Here is a 14731-nt window from a genome sequence, read left to right on the forward strand (position 1 = left end):
GGCAAAACTAAAAAAAAAACATGTATGGCTGTACCCCACATTATTTGCACACACCAGCCATTAAGTGTGTTTTTTGATATCAAGATGACTCATGAGACCTTCGTCTACAATCCACAATGTACCAGGATACACTCCAGCTCAGATTATGTTCTCTCTGCCATCTGATTTGAACATGTTGTTGAATGCTCTAAACCATTGTGCACCAAAGGGTGCAATTTAATGGCAGAAGATTAGGCATCGCTGGCAAAAATAAGGAACATACAAGAATTGCAAGATAAACTATTGACAGCCTAAGAATATTCCTGCCAATTACTTCTCAGATCCGCTGTATGCTTCAGCACCGATTTAATTGACAGTTGTGCAACACTTATTTGCTTGGAGGTAATTGGGGAGTAGTGAACATCCTTTAAATTTTACCCCTACTGTAATCATACATTTGCTTAGTCGAATAAGGTGTGTAACTTTTGTCTACCATGGGGCCATATCAAAAGTGCATGTTCGGCCTGTAATGCCTTCCGAGCTGTAAATGCAATCCAGTGCAGAAGCCGTCCAACGTGGGCAACATAATAATGAAAAACGGCAGCAAGACTCCACTGAGTGCCCTTCAGCAGTGGTGGCCGAGGATGGCGAATGAGTGGTCTCTGACAGAATGAGAGGCCCTTCTGATAGTTAGGTCAGGCAGGGGTGGAGTGACACTTGCATCTCCTCCCTGAACTCTAACTCCGGAGAAACATCTCCTGGAAGCTACACAAAGCATTCACAAAGACAACATCTTGGGTTCACCCTGTAGACCAATGCACCTGGGCAGTAACTGCACCAAAAGTTAACAAGGATCGACCTTTTCAGGGTTCGAGCTGAGTTCTGACTCCAAATCAAACGACGGTGCAGAGAGCTCCATCCGTTACCCGAGGAAGCACTCTTGACAAAACATCTGCAGTCTTCTCAAGCCACTTGCGTTGAGACCAGTTAGCACCAAAAAGTGGCCTCGGTGTTGCAAACACATTGACTCAAAGCTTACAGCTCAAGTCTAAGAGCATGTCCACATACCCTCAACACTGAAATAACTATCAAAGCTGAGTGCATCTTTGGTGCCTATCAACACACACACACACACACATCACCTTCAGCATATAGTGAGGAACCTGTCACCATAGAGCATGCAATTCCAACAAAATAAACTCCATCTCCTTCCTCCCTCGAAGACACAAAGCCCCCGTCCCTCAAAAAAAGAGGAAGGCCACTTCTAAGGAGGGAATTTTAGAGGAATTCTGACCTTGGGGAAGCAGATTCTGCCTTGCCTAACCCTCCTCCTCATCGATCACCAGACAAGCATCCACACATTGAGATGATGTAAAAGACCCACCCCTGACATACTGCCTGGAGTTCAGGATTTAGATACCACAGACTGGCATGAGGGCACATACAGGATTATAGGATAGATCCTCAAGATGACACATTTCTAGAGCCAGATTGTGTAAAAACATAACCACCAGATGTTCAGCTCGACATACTTATTGAAAGATCAGCATCACACACCAAAGCCCCATGCATGTGGAAGAAAAGGAGAATGATTTTCTAATCCAAACACTCAAACTAAGCACACAACGCAATTCCTTTCAATGCTCAAGACTATCTTAAAATGCTCCACGCAATTTCAAAGACCCTGTAGAATTGAGGGTAGTCGGCCATCCTCTGTGTTGAAGAAAAATGCAAACCTGCTCTACAGAGACTATTTTAATCAGAGGTGAAGTGCCATTTGATTACATGGTAGTATACACTGCTCATAAAAGAACACAGATGAATGGCACTAAAGATGCACTGACTCCTGGCAAAGAGAGCATGAAAATAGACTCTGCAGGAAAAACAGCCACATTAGGATGCACAGTCACATTACGATACAATGTAGAATCTCTAACCCCATGGCTTTATTCACCTGAGGCATCAGGGACCAGTTGGCTGAAATAGAGGAGGAGCTGTTAAAACATCTTCCAGAGACTTATCATAAATGAGCTAGTGAGGTTGCGGAGGAAAGGAAAGTATATCCATTGCCAAAATTAGATGTGCTTTGAATGCTGTGGATATTGCATCTAGACCAATAAACCCTAACATTCTGCTCCAACACCATGTCTGGTGGAGGTTATCTGGTTGTAGGCCAGATGCACAACAAAATCTCATTGGCTTGCCTTTTGACTTTGGACATGTATGTGGCCTTGAGAAGGACGAGATGCTAGAGAGAGGAAAAAAAAGACGAAAGGTCTTCACAAGGCAATAGGGTTCATGCAGAACCAACCATCCAGTCAGTAGTTTAGACATCCACAAACATGCGGAAGCGCTTAATCAGCCTGTAGTTCTACGAGACCACAGTATTATTCTCCCTCACCAATGTGTCTGGAAGGTCAGCATGCAAAACAAGGACAATACCAAAAAGATAGAGGTATCCAAAGGAAAGAGTGTATAACCTCAAATAAATCAGTGGGTGCTTCTCACCGTTACCCAAGGATATAGCCTCAGGTTCCACATGCCACTGCAACACATACAGCATGGCTCTGGATCATCAAACTGCTGTTGGAGGAAATCTGTGCGTTGCTATCCATAGGAGTAATCAACATGGTACCATCCAATCGGGAAGACAAAGGAGTATACTCGCTTGACTTTCTGTAATTGGTTCATCACATCCAATCGTTTTGAAATTACGATGCTGCCATAAATGTATTCCTCTTCTTCGACAAGAAGTTTATATGACAACACTCCGCCTCATGGATGTGTATTTTCATATTCCCACAAATCCTCCTTACCACCAGTGTTTGAGGTTTGTGTTTGGTGTAATAAATTACAAATTCAAAGGTCTGACCTTCTGGTCTACTGCAGATCCAAAGGTTTTCACCAAGTATCTGGTAGTTGTGGTGGTGCATCTCTGGTGCAGCCACATCCATGTGTTCATATACTTGGACGACTTCCACATAAAAGGAAAAAGTCAAGGCCAGTGCCTTGCTCCTACTCAACATGCAGTTACCATTCTTCACCAGTTAGGGTTCACCATAGCAGCCCAAACAAATCACACCTCTTTTCCCTTAAAACATAAGTCTTCCTTAGACTGTTGATTAAACTGGGAAAATGAAAGCTTATCCCAGCCCATAGAGGGTCAAGTCCTTCACAATATTTACAGATGGTAGTAGTGGTCTAGTTGGTAGCACATCACTCTCTATGTGCATTGAGTTTGACTATACAGTATTGGTTCCCCTCAAGGTCAATAATTTACACCTCACTAACTAAGGTGTAGTTCACTATGGTTCAAAAAGACTTAATGGAAATGTCAGAAACTTGAAAGTAGGCCTTGGCACTCAAACCAGTTCAATTTTGATTCATACAAAAAGTTTTTTATTCACAAAGATATACATCAAAGATTATATTTACTGTTCAGGGTACTTGGCACATCAATCAAATACATACAAGTCATATATTCGAAGACAGACAATGTTGTATTGCATTGATGGAAAGCTTGATACGTTAATTCTTCCACTTTAGCGATGAACCGGCAATGTTTCGTTTCCATGAAACTTTTTCAAGGCTTAGCAAGGTATTGTTTGAGTTCTCAGAAATATTCCATATGCATTTTAGATCTTCAAGCATTTTAGATGTTCAATGAGGTTTCGATCGTTGAAGAAAAATAGCTTTCAAGGAATAAAAAAGGCTCCACATTAAAATTAATTCTCCATATTTTCGGATGATTGATAGAATGGAAATCTGTGAAGAGTAATCTGAGGTATTCAGTCAGCGAAGCTCGGGCTATAGTATGCCCCTGTTGGTTGCAAGTTGCATCAGTATGCAGAGCCGTTCGGGAAAGTTAGTAGAAGGGTCAAGTCCTTCCACAGACTTCTTCCCCTTTACCAGATGTTTCGACCTCCGGCAATGAGAGAGATTATGAAACTGACATTTTGTATTGTTGTAGTTCCAGGTTGAACATGCGCCCACTCCAAGAATGTCTAACCAGACATTGGTCACAAGCGACTGGAGATTTGTGAAGGTCTGTTTTCAGAGGAGCCCAGTGTTCCGAACAAACTGCAGAAGTAGAATGCAAATAACTTATTACTGGATAGGTCGTTTCCCAATCCTTAACTGCAAATGACTATTAATACGATGTCTCTCTGCTGGGTTAGGGAGCCCACATGTTAGACTTCACAGTACAGGATTGATGGTCCTTACACAAGGCCTTTCCCATATGCATATTAGAACCTCAAGTGATGCAGCTAGATCTCAAGGATTTCTTACCGCAAATAGGCAGCATGCCAGCAATTGGGTGATTCCTCCCCTGATAGTACCTATTCCTTTATGTATTGTTAACATTCTTTGTACAAGACTGATGGGGTTTCCCTTTGGGCCTTTTGCACTCATATTTGCTACCGTTCTTATCTTGGAAAGTTTCCTTTCTTTTAGCAATTACCTCCCTTTGCAGGGCTAGATAACAGCAAGCATTAGCAGCAAGTCTGGCTCTCCTAGACTTAATGTTAAAATAATTCAGAAATGTTGTGCTGTTGCATAAGCTAGGGCTCTGGCCTAGTTTTACAAGTTTTTCCACCCACAGGTACCCAAACTTAGCTTGAGCGCGAAAGTCAAGGTTATTGTAGCTCCACACAACCCCAATTGACCTATTTGGTGGTGTGGTCTCCGTGCTTTCTGGGTCACTAACAGCCCTATAAAGGGATCTGGGTGCAATGTTAATTCAAACCCAATTTCATACTATAGAATAGCAAAAACAAGCACTGCACTGAGAAAAGACACTATATTTTTTAATGTTTATTTCAGTTCTGTTGCTTAATACATGAGTAATAACTACACAGTATATGATTAGAACAGCACTAATGCATGTCGTTAGCAGCGAGAATAATATAAACGTTTCTAATATGATGGAAATGTTACTGGCAGCCTAACACCTTAGAGCAGTGGTCTTCAAATTGTGGGGTGCGCCTCTCTGGGGATCCATTAATGCATTCCCAGGAGAGCACAAATTCTTGTGCGAGGACTTGTAAATGAAGATGGCCACGAAGCGTGACCTTTTTTGTTTGGGCCATTTCCAGGCTGTTTTCATTTATATGCGGAAGCTGATGTAGATTAAAAATATTGAACTGTAATCCTGAGTGCTCTGGGGGCACAGTCAGTGAGGGGTGGTGAAGTTAAAGATGTGTTTAAAAACAAACTATTCAGTAACTATTTAGCTTTTTTTTTACCATTGGGGAAACTTCCTAGAGAATAAACGCACTTACCTTAATTAAAAAATAAACGCAACTTAAACTAATCAGTCGAAAATGTACTCTTTTACGTAATAAAGTCCGTTAGCTAATGCGATTAGTGCAGAGGTTTGTGCGTGACCAGAGAGTCACCGAAGTGAATCCTGGTTGGCACTGAAGGGAATAGTGTGGATTTAAAGTGCTTCGAGTTCCCATCCTTAAGCAAAATACACTGTGCATTTTTATATGGCTTGATCTGATTTTTCCTTTATAAAGTGCAGTTACCTGCAGGTGTTCTGATGCTAAAGTGAGAATCAAACACGAAAACAGAGGTGAATAGTTGTGACTACGGGGGAGACTTGGGTTTGAAAGAGAAGGATATTTTAGAGACTTGCGAAATCTTAAAAGATGCAGTAAGGATTGCAAAGAGAGGTTGATCCAAGCATGTGCATTGATAATATACAATATACATGTTTATGTATATATTTTAGTACTAAGTAATTTGAATTAACCTAGACGCATTTGTCCATTAAAAGGACTCACTCTAGATCTTAACTGGTAACACCCTCACATTACCGCTCAAGAGGAATAAAAACTTTGTCATGGGGAGCTCCTGCTGACTCCCATCAGTTGAAGCCTATTCTAGCTCCCAAGCAGCCTTTATTGTTGGTGCTTAACCAGTTGCACAGCATTGAGCGGTATGAAGGGCCAACTAAACCCAGGGCCACTAAATTATGGGGGCAGGGTAGGGTCAAATCATGTGGAAGTGTTGACTAAATTATTTGACAAGAAAAGACTAATTATACAGCTTATGTGAGAATATTACTTTATTTTGTCATTTTTACATTTGTTAACAATGTGTGCATACATTTCATCTCATTAGTACCGGTGTAATACCCAAATACAGCAATAAGCAACAAAAAGATGACCTTTATTTATTGTGCTGAAATACGTTGTTGTGATTTTAGTAACTTTTTATCAGTTTTGAGCTAGAAACTAATTTTGTTGTTAAAATCTGCAGATGATGCAACAGATAACAGGTTCTGTCGCAAATATGTCAAGTCCATTATTACGTAGAAAAAACTGTAGCCACAAAATCACATGATTCTAGTGGTCTTGACTAAACCCCAGTTATTTTAATTAAACTAATTACCTGAGCTCTTAAATTTCTTTTTCTACCTTCAACCTGCCCCAGACTTTTTAATGTAATTCCTTTATTCGGTTTTAAGAATGTTTTTTGCTGTTCATTTCACAAATCCACTACCTACAATTTGTTGTAATAGAAAGCTAGGATATCTTCCTTACTTGACCTAAAAATCTTCTCCGGTATTTCTGTCACTTGTGTCTACTCCTATGCCAGCCTTCGCATTCTCCGGGACCTCCCTGTCGCACTTCTGGTTGGGGCTTTAACAGATTGATTGTACTGGAATGATTTGCTTGACCTGATGTATGACTTAAAGTTCATGCTCGGAGCTGCCAGTTACTTACACATTAGAGGATTTTCTTACCTCTAGTGAGTGCTGCATTTTTGGTAGGATTCTATAGGTGATGTACCTTTTTAAAATACACTGTGTTAAATGAAACCTAGACTGCCGTAGGGATGGATAATCAGTTATTAACCATCTCATTTGCAATGCACAACTTAGAGGGGTCACTAATGAGCAATGGTACTCTGATTATTAACACAGTTTCTGTTTTCATTTACAGGAATGTGCCAGTAAATGCTTTTTTGGAGACAAGTGTAAATATTTACATGATATCGACCAGTATATGACAGAGAAGTCTTCTGACATTGGGGAGAAGTGTTATTTGTTTGAGACATTTGGAAAGTGCAATTACGGTCTCACGTGCAGGTTTGCCAAAGCCCACTTGGGAGAAAATTGCAAAAATTTAGTTAATGAGGAAGTTCAGAAGCTGTGGGAGAACAAAGAATTAGTGAAAAATCATATTGACAGGGATCTACAGCACCGCTTGAGGAAGCGAAAAGTATCCTTTGAAAAATCGGACAAGTATCTAAAAGAGATGAACTCATCAAGAAAACCAGGACCTGTGGATGGGGAAGTTCGGGGTTTAGACCCTCCCCTGGCAAAGGTTGAAAACAGTGGGGATGCTACACCAATACTCCAGGAGAAGCTAAATGTCAGCACGGAACCCCTTAAAACGGACACTTGTGAGACTGTCTCTCAGGCGGCAGCTGAGAGTCCTGTGACTCAAGAACTCAGTCTAGGTGCACAGAAAGAAACTTCAGTTCAAACCATAGGACCATTGACAGACGAAGATGTTGTCAAGATCCGATTGTGCGAAAAGAAGAAGGTGAGTATTTTTTTTTGTTTAAAATATATGCCATTGCGCAATTCTTTGAATAAATAAAAGTATTTATTTTACATACGTACAAAAATTCTATTCTGGATGAAGCCTGTTTGTCAAGAATGCCAATGTTGTATAAATAATTGAAGCTATAACGTTTTAACCTGTGCCTTGAGTGTTCTCTTGACATGGTGCAGACAAGGGGGGAGGCTAGGAGAAAAATACCCTCCTTAGCTGAATCTTAAAAAATACAAGAACAAGTTATCGCGCAAACACAACTTAGAGAAATAGATACGCATTTCTTTTTATGTTTGTTTGGGAGGGGGGGTTATTTGTCAAGTAAGTAGAACCCTCCTCCACTCCCTTCCTACTCCCCTTTTGCCCACCCCAACAGAAGACCGCATGTACAAATCTTACTGTAGGCAAAAAGGGATTTATTTTTCTAGTGAATTGATGGCAATTTTTTCCCCGACATTTGGAGCTTTTTCTCTTAATGGGTTTCTCGCCCTTCCCTGTCACTACACTTGGGGCCCCATTACGACAGTCCGCCCGCCACCGTAATGGAAAACTGGGCTGACTGCCAGAGGTGCGGCGGTCCCGCAAGGCCAATTAGGATGCGCCCGCCACACTGGCGGGCGCATTCTGGTATTGAACATTGCGGCGGGCGGTGCTGTAGGCAGTACCCGCCGCAATGTTAAATAGGCAAGTTGTGCATAGCCATGCACAACGTGACGGGCACCGTGCAGTGCCTGCCACCTTGTGTATGGCTATGTAGGGAGGGTACCATAGGTACCACCCAAGTGCAGCCCCCACCCCACCTAACCCCCCCGGGAGCCCATAACGGGCCCCAAAAGCAATTTCCGCCGGCCTTTCCATGGCGCCAACGCCACCATGGAAAGGCCCTGAAAATTACTCATCATAATATGGATGGTGGTGCCTGCTCGGCACTGCCACCATATTATCCCCCAGATCCGCACGTAACGATTGCCTGCCTGGTCTTTCCGTCCGCTGCTGTACCCCCGCCATTGTAATATGGTGGGGTAAATGGCTGGCAGGCGGGGAAAGATGTCTGGCGGATCGCCACCACACCACCGTCCGACATCATAATGACCCCCTTGGTAGGAGCACTTTCTATAGTAGAGGAGAGTCCTACAGCTGCCTGTGCACCCCATAAACAAGCATTTGCAATGGAATAGGTTTTGCATTTGTGAAAGTTCGGGATATTTGCATTGTAAATGTTAATGTTTTTAACTTATGTTTTATGTTTTGCAGTGCATCAACGTAACCGGTAAAACTTTTTACATGTAAATGTTTAGTAAAAGCAGGCTGTTAATGAATAAATAAAGGTGCACGTCCATGCTGTGTCGGGAGGTGGGACGGGTTCTTGGGAGGAAATTCCACAAACAACACTGTAAGCAGACGAGTCCAAAGTGAAAGTATCACTGTGCGCGGCCATGCTGTGTCGGAGGTGGGAGGGGTGTGCTTTTGAGGCAAGGCAAGAACAAGCAAGACAAAGTGAAAACAAATCTTTTTATTTTTATTTTATTTTTTAAGTCGCAGATTTATTAAAAAGCAAGCAGAGAACTGGCCATGTGGTAATGAATGTACAGAATGGCATACATAAAGCCCATTTGTATGCGCTAGCGCAGTCTGGTCATAGATATGAATATCATGCATATGAATATGTAGGTCCTTAGTATGGAAACAAATAATAACACAAAGTAAAAGCATTTAATATAAGCAGTGTGGTGCAGCAGAGCCTCAAAGGTGCATGGTATTGCAGAAGAGGGAGGGAGAGGGGGAAGAGAGCGGGGGGAGTGGATGGCTGGGTGTGCGCAAATCAAAATGAAAGAATGGGTCCTTTATGATGTCTGCTAGAAGACAAGGCAGCTGCTGAATGCAAGTCTCCTCCAGCCCGTGCAGCAGTATGAGTGACAACGGTCTGAGGCAGAATCTTACCTCAGATCACAGGCAGCAGCTACACTTGTGAAAGGCAAGAGCAAACACGCGCTGATATACAAGTCCCCGTCGGCGCTCCCTCCCCCCAAAAAATAGTGCAGAAAGGAACGTAGGTTAAAAAAACGTGTAAGACCACATGTAGCAGGGGCAGTGTGCTGGGAGTGTCCGAAACACGAAAAGATGGGACTAATTAAGTATGCTAACCAATCAAATGCAAACCCGTATGATGGGCAGGAAGAGGAAAAAATGGAAAAGATGGGAGGTGCTGCAAGCAACAGTGTCGGATTACAATATGCCTCCCAGACCAGCGCATGCGCTGCCCATGCTCAACCTAAAAGTGAGGATTGGGAAGGGGCAAAGCTGAGTGAAATGAATTATTGCTTTAATTTCTCCATCCCTTCCTCTTTCTGCTCCCCAATAAGCATTGTTGTGCACAGGAGATAGTCGAAGAAAGGACATTAGGTCCTGGCCAGCTTATGCCACTCTCCAGGATCAAAATTCTGGATCCGGGTGAGGCTGTTCATACCAATCCGCCTCCACCATCTGCATAGCTGGGGAAAAAGGCCAAACAAACCCCTTTCATCATCTCTACTAACCACCCCCTCCCAGACAAAAAGAGAGGCTTGAGAGATGGAAAGGAATAGAGAGGGAAACCATGATATACAAAGATGACGGCGACCTAAAACATCAAGGAGAGCTCAGAAACACACATGACATAAGGCGAGATGTGAGAGAGATGCCCAAGACAGATGAATAATACCTAATAGGCAGCAAGACCTACCTCAGAAGTGCAGGGGTGGGAGAGATTAATAGACACACACAGACCTGAGAGAGAAGAAACTAAAATATCAGAAAATTAGAATAGCATAGTAATACAGATCCGATAAAGACCTGAGGCATAGAATTTGAAACATGGAATGCAACGTGAAACACGGCTTAGGGTTTGGAACAGGAAGTAAAGTAGGGAACGGTTCTAAAACAGCAAAGACGAGATTAGAGACCAAGCAGAAAAGTTAAAAACTGTGAGGAGGTGGCACTGAGTTTGGAGTGAGTAGCATAGTAAACAGCAAGTATTCGATTAGTCTAAAATAGTGAGCAGGCACCAGAGTGGGAAATGATCAAGGAGCAGGAAGCATAGCAAGGATCAGTGCTGGGTTCAAGCAGCAGAGGAAAAACCGGGACAGAAAGCAGGAAGTAAAACAGCAGAGAGTTAGTAAATGGTATGACAACGCAGTGGGTTACCGGAACCAGTGCCAAAGCACAGCAAGCAGCAAAATTGTTTGTTGGAGTGCTGGCAACCGGAGAGACAAAGCAGAGCAGAGAGATCATCCGAAAGCAAAGAAAAAGATCTGTGACAAATCACGAGCCGGGAATGGATTGAATAGTGAAGGGAGCAGGACAAACCCACCTTTAAAAATGGAAAAACAACTTCCCATCCATGCTCACTTATTTAGAATGTGTGTAGGTATGCCTGTGTGCATTGGCAAATCTCCACTTTTGTGTCACAGATTATGCTGTCGCTTTACACATCCAATTGCTTGCATCGGTGACGCCCTCACTTATCCTTCAAGAGCCACACTCCAGAAAAGTAACATTTTAAGAAACCTACTCAGAAACAGATGCTCTCTTCTTTTGTATGGATGTGTGTGCAAGGGATGATTCAAATTTAACCTGTAAAAACAATTGCACTAGTGGACCCCTGTAAATTTGTGTGTGTGTATTTGTATAGGTTTCTGTGTTTAAATGTACATATACATTCAATCCTATTGCGTACTCCACTACATACAGATTTCGATCCTCAAAGGTTGTTTATGTTCCTTGGTGTGAAGGGGGGGGGGCGAGGGGTGCGATCTGTGTGTTCATGGCTATGTGAGGTGCCCCAAAAAACATACAATGGCCAACGTGTAATATGGTCTTGTATTGCCATCTTAAGGTTATGGTCACATTTACAAGCCATTCTGCCTTATGCCTCACAGTTATGGTTTAACAGGACACCTTGATAAGAATATTGAGCCAAACTGTACAATTACTCTTTATTTTCTATGTATTTTCATCAAAATTCCCCAACCCAAGAAAGATGAGGCACTTTAATCCAAGATGCCACAGATCATTTATTGAAATACTCCACTGTTACTGTCTCATAGGGTGAACAGTGGCCAATGTGTTTTATTTTCACCATCCCTTCGACTTGACCTATAGAATTCTAGACTCTACTGAGTAATTTACCTAGATTTTAGGCAGGTGTGTGTGTGTATTGTGTTTGAGCGTGTATATGTGTGTGTGTATATATATATATATTTATATATTTTAGGTTTCAACTTTATAAAGTACCCCTATCTATTGCCTAGAGCTGCAGCCACACATGCACTCACACGCCTCTCCATCACACCGTCGTCTCTTCCTTTAGGGTTTTATGAGGTGGTGATTAAAAGATTTGCTTTCTCCACTTTTTAACCTGCGCAATGGGAGTAATTGACAAAGAGTTAACCCATGTTGACGAGTGAGTTATTACTTGTCACCAGACCACCATTTCCATTCATAAGGACTCTCCCTCTGATACCCTTTCTGGATGTGATGGTGGTATTCCTGGGTCAGCAGTGGGAAAGTTGGCTAATGGCTGTGTTCAAGATATTTCTGTCTGTATTAACACGGTTTCCCGTTCTGATTCTCTATCCCAAACTCCCCTCAGCATATGAAGACCCCAGGAACCTCTATTAAAGTACTGCTCACCAATGTTTTGAGAGGGCCTGCAATTATCGAGGCATCTTCCAAGTGAACCAGTAATAGGTTCAGAGCCAAACCACCCGGGGTGGACCCGGAAGATTTTAAGTCTTTGCTTGCCTCAGTGCAAGCATTTTAAACTTTGGTCAAGACTTCACTAGATTCTCTTTCTGCAAGGCCACTACAAGTGGAAAAACTGATTACTAGCTGTCTAGATATACAGAAGCTGAAAACAAGCTCTGGGACTACCTGTCATTCATTGAAGGCATGCGCTGTGCTTCCTTCACCTCTCCCCACAGACTCTTTTACACCCCACTGGCAGTCGTCTTTCACCATGGAATCCCGGCTGTGGTCTCGTCGCACCATCTGACACTCTCAATTCAAATTTGACTAAAGCACCTGTCGTGCAATCAAATATTGTGTGGGCTCCGAGCATAACTGGTGGGGCTTCTCACTCTTGATCTTCCCCCTGAAGCGACACCTTATGTTTGGATACTGGCGAACGTGCCCACTCAAGCCGAAGCCGACCCTGAATCTTGGGAAATTAAAAAAAATATATCACACTGGGTAGGCAAGAAATCTGGCTTACCTGGGACCCTCTTTTAAAAAAATAAAAATGGTCAGAAGTGTGAAATGGGTAGGCAGGGGTGTCAAAACACTCGCTGAAGATTGCATAGTATTGTCCTTTAAATCTCCGAGCTTAGATGACATCATCTTACGTAGAACTAGTTCTCCATCTGTTTCACTGCACCAATTCTCAGTTTTGCTGCTCGGATACTTTAGCGTCCTTTGACTACTTCTACCTGGTCAAGCCCCCTTCCAAGGCCACTCACTCTCTGCTCTTTTACCCGAATCTCACTCTACCTTCTTAGCCCACAACTGCTTTGCTCCCTTAGCGGCATTAGATGGGGGTAGACTGACTCATTGTCAAATCCCACAGAGTCTGACCACCTGGTGACGGTTTGTCCCAGAGGATCGGGGGTCCTCTATTTAGACTAAATTACTGTTCGGTTAAGTCTAATCCTCATCTATCTCCCTCTTCAACCAGTCCGTCTAACACTCCCACCCTAGACCCAAGGCCTAAGGATTTTGAGCTTAAATTGCCATGTAGAGCTCTATTTTGGAACGTGGGAGGTTTACGTGTCACGGTTCCTATTCCAGAATGGATTGATTTTATAAACGTTTCTCATATTTTATGTTTTCAGGAGACCTGGGCTGTTGAGGCCGTCCATATCAATGGTTCTAGAACATTTCACCTACCGGCCGTGCCCTCTAAGGGTGGTAGAGCAAAGGGCGGTCTATGCATTTTTATTTCTATTTAACTGCCTTCTTCTAACATAAAAAGTGTGACTATTGCTACGTACTATAATACTGTTATTGAGATTTCTCATTATCACTATTTAGTGCTGGTTAATTTTTTATAACAATGCAGTATTGAGTGATTTATCCACTGTTCTATCTCAGCTGCTGAGGCCTCAAAGCTTAGCCGTCAGGCCGCTGAGAACGCGATCCTCGCTGGGGCCCCCCCCCTCTCATGCTGTAGTCTTCAGGGTCCCACATTGCAAAGAGCCTGGACAGACACTGTCAATTAATATCGTGTGTGTGTATACATTGACATGGAGACCAACTGACCAGTAAAGCATGGTAAATTGCAAATAAGAGCATTCAACAGTTACATAGCTGATTATTACATTAGAGCAGTTCTATACTTTTTCAGGAGTTGCAGACTGCTCCAGTCATGAACTGTATTCTGCATAAGTTCAATGTGAATTCTTTGAGTGGGCAGTCTTGAAGTCAAAAAAACAATAAGGCTTTTTCTTAATGTATGTTCCCTTTATTCTGATTGAATACATTTTGGAATTGGTTATCTTGTTAATACTGAGTTAATGCAAGAACAGACAAGATGTGTTGTAGCAGGTGTACTTCCTCAATTCTGTTATTTCTGCATTTTTTTTTTAACAGATAGATTTCAAAAACAAGCTGTACCTCGCACCTCTAACCACGGTATGTAACTTATCTTTACTTTAACAAGTCAGACAAATGTTGACATGCAACATTCATAAAACCGAAATTTAGTATATGAATCCAGCCAGCAGGAGGTAAGAATATTACACTAATAAAAACCAGGAGAGATATGCGTGGACCATGAGACAAATTTGTGTTGTTCATCTTTGCTTTTAATCTGATGAAGATAGGGGTATGGTTACATTTTGTAATACTGACCTCTTCAAGTCCTATGGCTATGTTGATCTGCTCATCCTTCACCCATCTTACTCTACCGAACCAACAACAAATGAAGATCACTTCTCCTAAACATCAGACTGTAATGTGCTTGATGTTGACATCACAAAGTGATTCTTCTGTTAAGACACTGCCCCGTAAATAAAGATCGCTGTTTAATCCCAGTTATCAAATCATCTCACCTCAACATGCACGTCTGTTAAAAATTCCCTTATCTAAAATGACCTCTTTTATGGGTAATATTTTAAGATATGATCCTACCAGCTCTGAAACTAACT

General features: G+C 42.3%; 1 protein-coding gene across 3 annotated transcripts in view; it reads left to right on the forward strand.

Moving 5' to 3' along the window:
• The window catches only part of DUS3L (dihydrouridine synthase 3 like), a 132761-nt gene that overhangs the window by 35841 nt on the left and 82189 nt on the right, over window positions 1-14731 (forward strand). For all 3 annotated transcript variants that reach the window (XM_085631168.1, XM_085631169.1, XM_085631167.1), the window contains exons 4-5: window positions 6933-7538; window positions 14175-14216. In XM_085631168.1, the coding sequence (XP_085487294.1) occupies window positions 6933-7538; window positions 14175-14216 (648 nt within the window). The remainder of the gene's footprint in view (window positions 1-6932; window positions 7539-14174; window positions 14217-14731) is intronic.

The sequence above is a fragment of the Triturus cristatus genome, chromosome 10 (genome assembly GCF_964204655.1).
Source record: "Triturus cristatus chromosome 10, aTriCri1.1, whole genome shotgun sequence".
Lineage (NCBI taxonomy): Eukaryota > Metazoa > Chordata > Amphibia > Caudata > Salamandridae > Triturus > Triturus cristatus.